Source organism: Otolemur garnettii, unplaced genomic scaffold (assembly GCF_000181295.1).
Source record: "Otolemur garnettii isolate 467f Iridium unplaced genomic scaffold, OtoGar3 scaffold00008, whole genome shotgun sequence".
Taxonomy (NCBI): domain Eukaryota; kingdom Metazoa; phylum Chordata; class Mammalia; order Primates; family Galagidae; genus Otolemur; species Otolemur garnettii.
This window is the reverse complement of record NW_003852403.1, coordinates 24774663-24790398: the sequence shown is the minus strand read 5'-3', so window position 1 is coordinate 24790398 and position 15736 is coordinate 24774663. Positions and strand designations below refer to the sequence as shown.

The window sequence follows — 15736 nt, the reverse complement described above, 5'->3', positions numbered from 1 at the left end:
GAGGGGCTTGTTACAGTATTCTCAGAGTTGGTTAAACACCTTTGAAATATTTTTAAAGTTTTTCATTGAAGTATTTTTGTCAGGCCTTGAATCCCACTTTGTTCAAAGTAACAAGTGTGATGTAAAATTGCAACAACTGTATGCAGCAGCCGCACTGCTGTCCTTCCCGCCTACCTTGCCTTCTCTTGGTCCCCATCACGCATGGCCTCTGCTGTGCTGAGGTAGGTTTGTTCTCACAAATGATGCTAGGATTTCCATCCCTGAGGATCCCTAGATTGAGATTTCACACAGAGGCTGGCGATGTGCTCAGTTTGAAGGTACTGCCTGGGGAACTGATGTACCCCGTGTTGCTTAGGTGAGCAACTGAAAAGTAGGGCAAGCATTGAAACCCATTGTTGAATGAGTGCTGGATGGGTTTGGGAAACCACGGATTCACTTTTCTAAGTTACTTGATTCTCTATTCCATCTTCCTCTTACTGGCACTGGGAGAGACAGGGTGAAAATGAGGTAAATGTTTGGCTTCCCAGAAAGGATTTTAAGTAGGATGGCCTCAATTTGCCTTTTCCTTCCTTCAGCCCTATCAAACACATTGAATATAAAAATTAATAAAGTAGATAAGGGTTTAGAGGAACTAGGAAAAGGAGTTATGGTGAATGAAGGAGAAAACACACGTCTGCCCAAAGGTGGCAGCGCCAGTTTTGCTCCAGGTGGTGGTTGTCATAAGAAATTCCAAAAAAGCATTGTCATGTCTTTAGATTTAATCCAATTTGGCCATCTTTTTTCAAACTCAGTGTACTCTAAACAAAACATCTCTGCAGGCTTATGTGGCCCAAAGGCCTCCAGGATGTAATTTCTGGACCCCTTGGTCCTTTTCTAACCCACCAAGCACTTAGCAATACTGAGGTGGAGGCAACTAAGCTAACTTTTAGTTTTTTTTTTCTTAGAGACAGAGTCTCACTCTGTTGCCCTCAGTAGGGTGCTGTGGCGTCACACAGCTCACAGCAACCTCTAACTCCTGGGCTTATGTGATTCTCTTGCCTCAGCCTCCCAAGTAGCTGGGACTACAGGCGCTGGGGGCTGGGTTTGAACCTGCCACCCTCAGTATATGGGGCCGGTGCTCTACTCACTGAGCCACAGGTGCTGCCCTAAGCTATCTTTTTTATAGAGAGGAGGGTTCATGGTGTGTTCCCCGCACTCTTGCCTGATTCCTTAGTGGCCAGCCAGTGATGAAGATGAGGAGGATAGCCCATGGCCACGGGAAGGGTGCCCACTTCAGCCGTATGCCTGGTGTGTGTTTGCTCATGAGGTATTGGTGTACCCAACATGATTGTTTAGGACATTTTGGCTAACCAAGGGGTCACCCAACTGGAATGTGCTGGTGAAGGATGGTGACACAGTCCCTGGTGAATGAAATGATTAAAATCAAAAGCTATCCTTTCTTTGATTTCCAACTCAGTTGAGCCTATAAAGAAAATGGTGAACAGAGCTACATTCCCCATTTACTATTTCTTTCCCTCTGCTGTTTGCTGATACATTCATCATGCACTCAAATATTTCTTGAGCACCTGTGAGGTCAGGCACTCTTCTAGGTATGGTAGATATGGCAAAAAAAAATTGCCTTCAGACAGTGTACAGTCTATTACGAGGACCTAATGGTGTACACTGTGTACTAGACATCTTTTGAAAAGCTTGGCAAGTCATCATTCCTTCCCAGTTCTCAGGAGAGATGGCAGAAGAGAAGTGGTAATTGACGATGTTGGGGGAAATTGGGCAGGGGGATCACCTTTTTCTGAGATGTCAACAAGAAGTCCCATGGTGGTCCTAGCAAAATAAGTCCTGATGGTTCTTGCTTCTCGTGTACCTCCTGTGGCATGATGGTTCTTTCACTGCCTTTAGAATCCTCTGGGGATGTTCCTCTCAATTTTGCTATGGAACTCCTTTGCACTTTGGGGACGAGTCCCTGTACCCATTGGAAGTATAACCCTCAGGGTGTTGATTTGCTAACTCAAGAAGTACAAAAGGATAAAGATTAAAACTTGCTCACTGAACAGTCATCTAGTCATATGTACTATACATAGCTATGAGTGAATAAGCATAGCAGATAAAATGATGAACATTTTACTCCATTTTAAACTGCCAGCATTTAATTCTGTTAAAGAAATGGCAGCTGTCAGTCCTATGATTAAGGATCATCAGAATCCCCTCTAGTTTTTATTTTATTGTCTATATTCGTGTGTATTTAGATAGTTAACCATAGAAAAATAAATCATACTACTGCCTTTCATGTGTATTATTAAAAGAATTCTTTAAAACAATTTGACTCAAATCTCATATCTTGGAAATGTTTACTTCTGAACTATTTGAACGTTAAATTCATGAAAGAGAAGCAGTGTGATATGACTTGGAGATGGATACACCTTTTAATATGCCAAGGCCTCTTCACCAAATCAAAAATATCAACACTCATCAGATAAGCAGTTAGTTTTTGGATCACTGCTTTCTGCAGAGACACTAAGAGGGGGATGAGTTATTTTTGTGATTTACTTCTGGGCTTCTCATATATCCTGATACACACAAAACATGGGCTGATGCATCTAGTTAATAAAGGAAAACAACTCTGTTTGCCATGGAGAAATATGTATCTTTTTTTTTGGAGACAGTTTTACTATGTTGCCCTCTATAGAGTACTGTGACGTCATAGCTCACAGTAACCTCAAACTCTTGGTCTTAAGTGATTTTCTTGCCACAGCCTTCCAAGTAGCTGGGACTACAGGTGCCCACCACGACACCCAGCTATTTTGTTGTTGTCGTTCTTGTTTGGGAGGCCTGGGCTGGGTTCAAACCTACCAGCTCTGATGTATGTGGCTGGCACCCTAGCCTCTGAGCTACAGGTGCCAAGCCAAAATATCTGTCTTGATGGAACTCCAAAATGATACCAAAATGAACATGGTGAAACATCAGGATGCCAAAGCAGATCCCTCTTGAAAGTGGTGAAATAATCTGCACTGCATAATGCCACAGTCTGGCAGTATAGTGATAATATATTTTAATTTCATGAACTCAAGAATAGGAATATAAAATGGAAAGAGTAAATATCAGAAATTTATCAATCAGTTCATTTTTTTTTTTACAGCAGTGTAATCAAGGAAAAGCTTAAATACATTTCTATAAGGTGGCAGGCCAAAGACTATATTCAGAATATACAATGTATGCCCCATTCAATCCATGTATACATATATAAATATATACATATACACATATATGGAAATAAAATACTATCAAGTTTTGGATACTTCTGAGTAAATTTATGAACCTTTGCTTGACCTGAAGCTTAGTTCATCATGTATATTTAATGTCAAACTTTCAGGTATATAAACATAAGCATTTAATACCTAGACAGGTACACATCATTGAATTTCTGGCTATTCAGGGTAAATATCTCCTGTCAAAGACTGACAGTCAGGAATTCATAACTTTAAGAAATTAGGTCCCCTGTATTCTCATCTTGGTTTTACAGAATGGCATTTAACCTTTTCAAGGTTTTTTGTGTGTATCATAAGAGGATTTTCCTACAAGGGTAGGGGCACATTTTATTTATTGGGACACCATGAAAATGCAGTTTAGCCCCATTCTTTGTGCAATTAGGTCTTCTATACAGGTCTTAGCATGAACATTGCATCCTTATTGGGAACAACTCACTTAATTTGGCAATAATCTTTAGTAGGAAATATATGATATTACTGAAAGTCTCTAAGCACTCATCTATTTTTCATAAGGGCAATCACTATCAAAGATACTACCTAAATTATAATTTGGTTATGAGGACCAAGTAAGTTACTAAATGGAACATACTTAGAACAAGGAATGGCATACAGTGAGCATTCCATGTTAGTGATGACAGTTACTACTACTACTACTATTGTATGCCAGGCTCTGGGCTAGAATAAAAATTAAAACAGCCATGGTCTCTCTTGAAGAATTTAGATTCATATAGTGTATGGTTGTAAACCCCACCATCTGTTAATCTAGTCAGGGCACATGGATGAAAGATACAGGGCTAGGGATGGGATTCCTATAGACTATATACCGGGCTGGAGAGGGCAGGGACACCCCAGTCCCAGCTGAGAATGAAGCTCTTGGTTACCATATCTTGCTTTACAAGAGAAGTTAGAAATTTGGGTTTTTATATGAAATCTCCCAAATTATAAACACTGACAATGTCAATTTAAAAACTAATGCTTTATTGGCTAAAAGTAACTGTAGGCTGGATAATTTCTGGAAGTACTAATTTATAACCTCTTCACATGTTAGCGATAATAACCCCAATTCTCCACTTTTGAGGGGCAGCCCAAACCAGTGTAGGCAAAGATTACTGGTCTGTTAATTCCTAATTTGTGGCTCCTCCATGAAATACACAGAATTTATATAAGTTGGGAGCTGCAGGGCCAAAGTGAATGTTAGAAACTGTCTGTTTAGTGATCATAGAAGCACAAATAGGACTGGTAGGATAGCCTGGTGTGGCCAGAACTCATATTCTTTTTGCCAGAGAACATAAGGACACTGTAGAGCACAGATAGGTGAAGAGTTTAACACAATTTATTTTATGCTTAAATAATTGACTAGGTCATCCAGTGTATGGTTTTTCATACATATGTCATTAGAGCTATGTGTCAATGAATGCTGATTTTATGTGAATATAATCAACAAATTAAAGAATTTCACCAAAACCCAAATAAAAATGCCCTTTAAAACACAGCAGCCTTATTAACCTAATATGACACTGCTAGAATGGTTACAAATGATTGGCTTACTGAAAGGTGTCTACATCTTATAGCCAGTACACGATACAGTAATAATTTTACAGCGTGCTGCCATTCTACTAGCTAAGGATTTCTGTTCAGTCCATTTTAAATACCCCTGACTGGGGCCTCTTATGAGCACCATCCACCTCTAAAGCGGCAAGCATTACCCCCTTTTAAGCACTAACAAATAGCATCCCCCCACCCCCAAAGCAACTACTGTATAAGTTATTTTTTTTTTTCATTTTTAGGTTGTTTCATTGAAAAATTGGCAATAGCAACAAATATTAGATGAAGGGCTTTGTGTTTACAGATAAAATCTTCTGTGTTGCAGTATACTGTAGTGTTTGCAAAATTGGAAAAGATTTAATCAAAATAAGGTGATACACATGCATCAAAATATTAGTATTCTGAAGAAAAAAGTTTTTCACAGAACTACAGAATTCCTCATTTTAGGAATTATTTAAATTTGCAGCAGATTTTAAAGATTTTTTTTTAAAATCAAGCTTAGCAGTTTTGCATATACAAACATTATAATTACTAATATACAAGAATTGGTGAAGAGTCCCCCCCAACCCCTCCCTCCTCTTCCAGGGTGAAGTCATTTGAGACCCCTATTTGTTAAATGCATTTGCAATATTCTGTTTGTGTTCTAAGAGGCAGTGCCTTATCAACATTTATTCTATTTTTCTGTTAGAATTTATACAGTGTTATTATTTACAGCAAAACTATCCATGTTTTAAAAAAGAAACAAATAGTGTTTATACCCTGACAGTTTGGGTCCAAGAAAAATAAGGCGAGCTGTTGTGGATTTAGTAATTTTAGTGTTTCTTTGTGATTTGATCATTCCGTCTCCTTCTGTCCCTTCTGATGGCAGGAATTTCTTCCTTTTGTAAATGACACCAAATTACTTGAGATAAACTGTTAACAGCATGGCTTCTTGTATATACACTGCATTGCTAATTGCACACGCGCCAATCCAGGAAATGAAAGTGAATTTCCATGCTCTGTAAATTGGCTCATGCTAAATTAAAATGTGGGTGGTTTTCTTTTTCTTTTCTTTTTGCATAAAGAAAATATCATGCCACTAATGTGTGGAAGCAGCAAGCACACACCCTTCTTCGTGAAGTTTTACTTCCTGTGGACATTTCTTCTATGAGTTTCTCAATACTGGCAGTAAAAACATAAGATCCTGTGGAAAGAGAGACAGTAGGCAGTGAGTTTAGTTTGCTTTCTTTTTTAAGAGACTTTGCCAAGGCTTTACATTTCACTCAACAGAAAAGCCTGTGAATGGGGGCCTTCTTTTCTAAATGGGAGTAATTTAATGGAATGCTTTAGACTGAGGCTTCCTACTAAACGTGTCAGAAGACAAGACCCTCAGGTGTACTGGGAAGCTCTTAGATGGCAGTGACCTTAGCTAGGTGATGTGTGACCTCTGCAAGGCCTTGTGATTTCAGAGACTGAAAGACCCTCTTCTAGTTCTGTCTCTGAAGCTCGGTTACTCATCTACTCAGGAAAGCCATTTACACCCTCAGGCTTCAGTCTTATCTTTTAAATGAGGTGGCTAAGCGAGATGCTCTCTGAGATTTTCATCAAATCAAAATGTAAAGGGTTTGGGACTTTCATGGCACAATGAGCCAGAGACAGGGAATCAGGATAGAACATCTCAGTTATTTCTGTATGTTTTATAATAAGTCCCTCACCTCCCACCCCAAATCCAACTAATCTTTCAAAGAAGGAGAAACAATGTCATTACTTCATTGCTATGGAATTGCTTGTTTCGTGTGCAAATTAAACTTACAGACTAAGTTCTACACTTGTGTAATACTTTCCTTTCTAAGGCCTGCATTAATCACGATGGGATAAATTGTATTTGAGCATTTTAATGGCGGCTTCACTGAGAATGTCACATCTTACTAGATGATTCCTGCATAAAGCATCAGTGTTTTTATAGCCAGTCTTAATATGCCAAAATAAATCAACATGCTTTGGCAGCGGTTTTCATACTTTCATACAGTATTGTTCTTGGTACGAATTCCTTTTCCATAGAACAAAGTTCTTTCTACGTATTGCCCTTCCTTGTTCAGTGTGAAAAGCTGACAAACCTGAATGTCTGCCTGAGAGCAAGATACGGCCCATACAGAAATTGAGTAAGGCAAGACAATTTTAGAAATAACCCTGTTTACTCACATATAAGGAAACCTATTTTTGCAGATCTAGGAAGATCTTTAGAACTTTGCTTCTGTGGGGCCTTACGAGTGTTCCTAGTGAACTTGAAGTTGTTTACCCACCCTAGACAAGTTTCTCTTCAGATGGATCACTTAGGACACTTTGGCTTATGTGAACACCTCAGTGCAGCATTTCGTCTGCCCACTCCACTCCAGGTTTTGGCTTCCTTTTTTTTGCATTAAAAGTGCTCCTGACCTTTATGCCCCAGGTCACTAATTCTTGGAGCCAAGAACATCAGAGTATCAGTTCCTTCTGGATGATTGCAACACCCTCCTACTGTGACTCTGCCGAGGTTCCAAAGAAGGAAAGTGATTCATTTGGGCAGATCATGTCTGAGGGTGGGCAAATCAGCATAAAATGTTTAGGATTTTCTCACCTGTTTTTGTCATCTAATCTGATCTTTCAGGCACCAGGCCCCTTAGATGGTCTTGTTACCACAGCGCTGTTTTTTTTAAGTTAAATTCCCTTTCCTCCATTTTAAATAGCTTAATTGATATGATTTATATATCATATTTTATACATCATAAATTTTTAGTAAATTATTATAGATGTGTGATCATCACTATAACCCACTTAATTTTTTTCTTCATCTCTTCTAAAAGCGAATCCAACCTCTCAGGTTAATTTTGTATTAAGAAGCAAGGCCTTTCTCTTCTCCCTTCAAGGCAAGCAAACATGCTTTCTAGATATATTGGATATGTGTCTGTAGTTTTTAAAAAATGCTATTATGTTTTATAGTCAAATGAGAATGATTTGGGTGATAGTTTTGGGATTTTTTCCCCCCAAAGTATAGTTAGTTCCCCTGCTAAATTTCTCTTTTCTGTTGTGTAGTCAGAATATATTGGTCCCAATCACACAGGGCACAGGAAGATCATTCATTGGACAAAAGACTGTATGCCAAGAATAGTGTTGTACAAAAAACATGAGAACTTTGGTTAAGAGGCTGTTTGCCTCTTATAAAATATTAATATTTGGTATAAACTGTGATGAGAGCGCCATCTTATGGGAAGGTATGAGGGCAGAAGCCATCATAATGACATTTCACAAATAGAATAGAACCCAGAACCCTTTCTGGGTTTAGATGTTTGCAATTAGAAGTATTTCTTTGGCTTTTTTTTGCAGTTTTTAGCCAAGGCCAGGCTTGAACCCGCCACCCCTGGTATATGGGGCTGGCGCCCTACTCCTTTTGAGCCACAGGTGCTGCCCTTTCTTTGGCTTTTTTATCCTTTTCAAACCCAAAGGTAAGAGAAATTAACTCAGAAATCCAATCTTTCCTTTTAGCTATTTCACTGTAATTTTTAAGAAATGTATTAAAACAGCAATTGAGTGGATTTTCATGGCCATTGATATTTTACAGATTAATATGTACTTTATACAGCACATCTTCAAACCAGGAATATGGTCACATATAGAATTGACCTTTATAGGCCCATGGATAGACCTGTGGTTTTTAGCTCCTAATAATGTCTAGCTTTAAAAAGTTCCCTATCTTTAACTTGATATCTGAAGCTCTCTCCTTCACTGGTCCAACCCAATGAACCTTCTTAGACTTAATTCCTACAACTCTCTCCACTAGAAAACTTTGTTTCACAATCTTCCCAGATTTTTAAGAACTCTACTGGAGATTTTTTTTTTTAAATCCCAATATCCAGGCCATATCACGTACCAGTTTATACAGAATTTCTGAGGATGGGACCTAGCATCAAAAATTTAAAACTCTCTAGATGATTTGAGGGCCAATTATATGTTCTTGAGCAGTGCTTCTCAAAGTCTAAACTGTATTAACCTGGAGAATCTTCAACTGTGTTTTCTAATTCAGAAGGTCAGGAGTAAACCTTGAAATTCTGCTTTCCTAACAAACTCTTTGCTAATGCTGATATTGCTGGTTCATAGACTTCCCTTTAAGGATCTAAGAACACATGCCAGTTATCAACTACACATTGTTTTCCAACTTCTTGTTCTTTGATCCTGATTTTATACCTACCCTGCTTCCCTTCTCAAATCCTCATCTATAGCTAATGTTTCTACTCTTCAAGTTTGTTTCAAATGTCATCTTCCTGAAAATGCAGACTCTGTTCTTCCTGAAATCCACCCTTACAGGTCAATCAACTCTTAGTGATCTTTCAGAGTTAGCTCTCTCATGGTTTAAGGAAAGCCTTTCCAGATCAGAGAATTCTTTAGCTGTTCATTTCTTTCCTTACTCACTTCTCTTTTCTTTTTCTTTCTATTGCAGAATTCATAGGTCTAAGAATATTCATTTCTAAGCATTTTCAATGATTCTATGTAATTATAATAAGCTACCCATGCAGTTGAAAAATAGTTCTCAATTCAGGTAGATTTGTTCTTTCATTAATGCCAGTAGGAGGGGCTTCTTTAAGTTTGTTCTTTTCTAGTGACTTATGATTAAAAAAATCTGAAGTCACAGCGCCAGTTTAAAAAAAAATAGAAAAATACTGGGGAAATTTTGATTCATATTTTGGCAGTGGAAGAAAAATAACACTAATAAAATACGATTTTATAGTTATTATTTTAATGTTTATGTGTCAGACACAGTTCTAAAGTGGATTAGCTCATTTAGTACTATTATTTCCTCCAATTCATGGATCAGGAAAGAGAGCCATAGAGCCTTTAAACAGCAATCGCCAGGTTACACAGTACATAGTGGAGCCAGAATTGGAAATCACATTGAGAACTTTTGTTCTTACCTTGAAGTCTGGGCTTTTGGTTAATTTTGGAATTTTTTTCAAAAGGTGAGGAAAATTTAAAAAAATATACCCACTCCAAATGACATCTGGGAAAATATGTTGGAGGGCAGTGTCCTGGATTTATAGTGAATCAATTTACTATAGCTCTGAATTCCCAGAAGCAGAAATCAGGAGATCCAGTTAAAATCAAGACCTGTCATTAACTGCGACCTCAGGGATCTTACCCTATCTCTGCTCATTTCTTAGTAAAGAGGAAAGCAAATATCCTTACTAGTAAGCAAATAAACTTACTAGTTTCTTAGGATTACTATGAGAAACAGGTTCTCTGAAGGGTAAACCACCATCACAGTGACACTCCCATGCCATTTCCACTTCGCATGTTGTATCTTAGCATCACTGGCTGCTGCCTCTGAGTCTACCAGCCTCTCTAATCCAGGCTCTTCAAGTTTTTATTCTTGCTTCTCTTAATACTAGTACAATAATATATGGCACTTATTGAGTGCTATTTTTTTTTTTTTTTTTGAGACAGAGTCTCACTTGTCACCCTTGGTAGAGTACTGTGGCCTCACAGCAACCTCAAACTTAGGCTCAAGTGATTCTCTTGCATCAGCCTCCCAAGTAGCTGGGACTATGGGCCTGCCACAACCCCAGACTATTTTTAGAGGTGAGGTCTTGGTCTGGCTCAGGCTGGTCTTGAACCTGTGAGCTGAGGCAATCCACCTGCCTTGGCCTCCCAGAGTGCTAGAATTACAGGTGTGAGCCACCAGGCCCAGCCTCATAATTTCTTTATAGGTTGATTATAAAACCCTCTGTATATTTAGTGACCAAGTCATTTACAGGACACTGGAAGTGTAGCACTGTCATATATTTCTTGGTGTGATTTATTGACAGACATTAGGTAAATATGGCTCAGCTGTTATAGATGACCTTTTTGGTTCCCACCTAGACTCTGAATATCTGAACAACTTGCTGAACATTTAGAGGCATACTAACACTAACTGAATTCTCTTCTACTTTCATTTAGAATTTTATCTTTTTCATTTAGAATTTTTAAATGGACTAATTCAAGACAGCAAACATGCATAATATCTGGGTTTATTGTAGGGATTACTATATTGACATCATCCGTAGTTTTCTTGTTTTTCATCCAGTAAAAAGTACATTGTGTTGCTATCTCTTGATTCAGCCATTCTCATTCCCAAGGCTAGTATCTGTAATAGTTTAACAGATTTTCTGCTCATCTTTTATTTCTCTCCCAATTCATTCTCTGATTTCTGCATCACTCACTCTGGATACAGGGTAAACTGGATTATATCCCATCCTTGCCTAAAAACCTTCAGTGATTTCCCACTACTTTTAGGGTAAAGACCAGAATCCTTACAGAGATGACTGATGCCTACTCTCTTTACAAATCAGCTCAAATAGCACATTCTCAAGAAAGCCTTCCCTCCCTTCACCTCAGATCCAGGTTGAGTCTCCAGTAAACATGGTTGAAAATGGGAGTTCTAGAGGCAGCTTTTTAGGGTTTGTATCCTGTTTCTGCCATCCTTTTCTGACCCTGGGCAAGTTAACCACTTGCTCCTGTTTCCTTATCTCTTAAAAGGGAGATAATAAAGACACCTATTCAAGAGGGCTGGCTGTGAGGACTAGGAGCCCATGTAAGAACACTGGGAGACTATGTACAGTAAATAGTCCCAGAGCACTCTGCAGTTCTTCAGTTTTCTCAGTGTCATTTCACAGTGATGTAAGAAAGCCATATGGACAGGAAATTAAATGATGATGTTGGGGAGGGGGAGAATTCAGAATTTGTCTAGGTCTTTTTTAGCTCACATATAGAACTAGGGGCAATAAGACTAGATTATCTCTCCATTCCTTACTGTAGCAATCTAAATACCAGGACACTGGTAAGCAGGGATAGGAGATACAAGTGAAAACCAGAGTCTGTTCTTTCTTACTTTAACCAATAGGACAAACAAGACTGTAGGTGAATGGCCCCTAACGAAATTATTCTGCTTTACCGTGTAGGTTAATAGGGGACCTTTCAAAATTCTAGGTTTTTTCCCACTACAAATGGCCATTTGAATTGTAGCTATAAAGAAATAGGACAGTATAAAATCTAGAAAACAATGTTAAAGAAACAATGGTGTGATCTATAAAGAAAAGTCCAAGTAAGTTTAAGCAAAGCTCACTTATTAAACATTTAACTTAAAAAAATAAACACTTGTATCATTAACCTATTTTTTTCTTTGGTATATCTAATATATGTAAAGTTGTATACTGAGGTGTCAGTCATTTAATTAGACTTGGAAACAACTACCAAGTGAAATTATATCCTCAGAAGGTGGACTCCATATAGTTCTGAGTCCATTTGTAAGAATTATTTGTTACTAAATAATCTGATTGTGTTTCATAATGAGCCTTCACTCTTAGAAGAGATCCAGAAATCACTATATTTGCTTCTGCAAACATAGTTTACATTTAAACTCCTGCCTGATCTGTGAAGGGAAAATTAATGGACTGTGAAACTAGAATCAAGTTTGTGTGTGTGTATAAATACAAACATAAAAAGAACTTGAACAACTTTGGGTTTGATTTTCAAAGCTGGAATTCAGAAAAAAAGAAAGGAAGGGGAAATCTCAATAGCTTATTTAGTGAAAGTTCAATGTTTTAGGAATCTAAGTCCTACTGTTGTTGATATGAACGTATTTTCACCTTGACTGACCATTCACTGTTATGAGTGGCTCTTCTTTTCCACATGCCGGATTTCTTTCTTCATCTTCACCTTATAACCTTCTCCCTGCTTTAAAAGGAATACATGCATTAATATTTCATAGTGAAAGAGTTTTAGTTATAAAGCTGTCCCATTCTGGTCCTTGGAGGCTGGATTAGAATAAGGGAAACAGTTTAAAGCACTTTGTCACTTCATGTCCAAACATACATACAATCTATTTGGCTTAACTACACAGCTTAGTGTCATCAAGGCAAGCTACAGAGCAATGTCAAAATAAATGGGACAGAACTGTATTTCATTAGGTTAGTGATGAATGAAAATGAGTATGCATTTTCTATAGTGACTAGAAGAAATTACTAAAGCTCACAGGCACACAATTTAAAAACATACCAGTAAAATTATACTTTGTCTTTTTAATGGCCAGCACAATTTTAAGTGACTTGTAGTATAACTGAAATTTCTCAGTAAAGCACTAAGTAATAACTAAACACTATAGCAACGCTGGTGATCTGAGGTACCTTTCTTTTTTCCCCTAAATTTGTGGAATTACTAATGCCTTCCTCTTGTTACAGACCAATGAAGCATTTATTTTCCATAAAACAAGACTTCTCTTCACTGAGCATCAGGAAGATACTGCTCTGAGCAAGGCTGTTGCACAAATACTCAGTTTTCACCCTATTTTTAACAGAAAACACAAGTAGCCTTCCCAGTTTTCTGATAATTTTTTGCAAATGTAGTCTATTGAAGTTTCTATTTTTAAAGTGAAAAGGGTAAAGATCTAAGAACTAGAAATGAAGAATACAACTGTGTTTTTCTCAGCTGGGAATTGGCAAGTTACACTGAGTTTTACCACTAAAGAGGAACTCTCCTCAGTTTAAGATGGTGGAATTCAGATTTTCCTGTACCATATGGTGGAAAGGGAAAATGATGTGAGAAACTTGAACAGAACCTTTTGCTATTCTTAACCCTGGTAATTTGGAGTTCTCCACCTCTGCCCCAGATAGCACTTGGCTGAAGGCCACGCTCCCTGGGGCATGACCCAGAGGTTGGGTAGTGGTGAAAGGGATTATTTTCTCTCTTTCTTGCTCTAACTGCCACATTCTTTCTCCCCAAAATGAACTTATCTCTGAGAAAACTATGAAGACAGTATAAAATATATATTAGGAAGAAAAGTCTTTTTCTTTGACCCTGATCAAAAGCATAAGATGTCAAAAGCAACAAACACTTCAGATGCCACACTGCAGATGTCAGCCTGTTAGCATTTTCTAGGAAATGCGCAAGCTTTATCCTCTACATTCTCCTTGGCAATCCCTCTCCATTACCACATCATCCTGTTTTCTTTCTTGTGGGATAACCATTCGTCTTATTACTTTCCGAGTGATCTGTAGAAAGCAATAGTGAAAAGTAGAATTTTTCTGTTTCAGGAGGCGACACTACAGCACAAAAATAGCAGTATTTTAAATGCAGAAAATCTAAGTTCCAAGAGAAGCATGAAATCTCAATGATGATTACTTTTCTGGTGATGAGGTTGCCTTCTTCATCAGTAAATGTTTCTTCTGTGACAGATTCACCAGGCATGTTCTTTGCTTCCTCTCCCTAAAGGAGGTGGCATAGAGATTAGCAGCATACAAAATGGAGAAATCTCTACACCACTCCAAATATTACACATGCTCTGGAATTTTAGGAAAAGAATCTGTAAATTCTACTAGCTACTCCAGGGCTAAGGGAAAAGGATGACTTCACCGATGGTTATTTAGCAGTCCACAACATTCAAGCATTAAACCTCAAGAATGATGGTTAGCAACAAATTCCAAGGAGGAAGGATGTGAAAATATATAATTACAGAATACAGTTACACATTAATAAACCAAAAGGCTTCATTTGTTGAAAAAAGTTTTAGTAATGACTAGAGTTCTGATTCAATCGTCTCACTTTTGAGCACAGTATTTCTTCATTAGTTCTATCAAATCTAGAGATTTTTGTGTATTAAGTTTTGTCTAATTTGAATGAAGGTAGTACCTTAGTTTAGATGTAATAATTGTCATATTAGTTTGTTTTATTTAAAAATTCATTTACTCTGAATTATATATACATTTTTGATAGAGGAAAGTTCAGAGCACAGAGAGAATCTTATTTTTTAGACTGAGCCTTTCATAGGTCTTAAAATAAGTGAGAATAACTATATCTGATGTAGTACATAGTTTAGGAGTACCACCTAAAGTGAAGGGGTCTTATGTGATAACTGATTTTCTTTCTCCATTGCCATAGGCCAAAAAAGAAAAGAGAAAAAAATCAATACCAGAGGAATTTGAGATTATATATTTCAGTTGATGACTGTTATCTGATATTTTATAAGGGGGAAATTATCAAAGGTCCTACTCTGAGTTTAAAAAGCGGAATACATTAACTTTCTGGGGTAGGCTTATGTATTTTTTCTGCATGTAGGCAGCTTGGTGGATTTAGATGGCACCTTAGTATTTCTCTATTGGCTCTATGATGGTAAAGTAAGACAAACCACTTGGCAAAAAGAGGATTGTATCTGCCTTACATTACCTTCTTCAACTTCAGATTTGTGGAATAAGGATAAATATCTTATGTGTGGACTAATATTCAGGGACCTATTTACCTGTTAGTTAAACATCTTATTGAAAAGGTAAAATGGATGTTATAGTGCAGTGTACAGATGTGTTTTTTCCAGGAAAAATGGCCAATCACAAAGATGGTTGTATTCTGGAGAAGGCCAGGATTCTAACTTTTCCAGTGTTGCTGAAATGGAAAAGATAGTGGCTCAGATAAGGGTGTGAAAATTTGCTGATTGCCTTAAGTCGCAACTGAAAGGCAGTTCTGGTTTGAAATGAAAGCATAAAGATTAAACTACTACTGGGTTTTGCTAATAAAATCCTGTTCTTATTTTCTGTTATGACAAAGTGATTGTGGGTGCACAGGCCATGACAATGGGTGGGACATCTGACGCATTTTACCTGACTGTGCTATAGGAGGGATGAAAATAAAACAGGATGTTTCTTGTTGCTCATGTTGAGTTCCTCCTAAATCTTATGACTAGTCTCAATTAGCACAGTTAAAGGAAAAAACTGGGAAAATGTAGAGGTCTTACGTCTAAACACACTAAAATCTGCAACAAGTTTTTTTATGTGAGTATTATTTATATTTCCTATGGTTGGGGGGGAAAACCCATAATTTTAAAAAGTAAATTAATAATGATAGCAAAAAAACCCATAGCATGTCATGAAATGTTTTACTATAATTTAATT

The 15736-nt window shown here is 37.6% G+C and overlaps 1 protein-coding gene across 8 annotated transcripts in view; it reads right to left on the bottom strand.

The window, feature by feature from the left end:
• Positions 1–4574: 4574 nt before the first annotated feature.
• Positions 4575–15736, bottom strand: part of ANK3 (ankyrin 3) — a 327889-nt gene continuing 316727 nt past the window's right edge. For 7 of the 8 annotated variants that reach the window (XM_023509551.1, XM_023509546.1, XM_023509549.1 and 4 more), the window contains 2 exons: positions 12446–12533; positions 4575–5991 (listed from right to left, as the gene is read on the bottom strand). In XM_023509551.1, coding sequence (XP_023365319.1) covers positions 12465–12533 — 69 coding nt within the window. In that variant the 3' untranslated portion in view covers positions 4575–5991; positions 12446–12464. The remainder of the gene's footprint in view (positions 5992–12445; positions 12534–15736) is intronic. The other variant, XM_003783638.3, reaches the window with a different exon arrangement.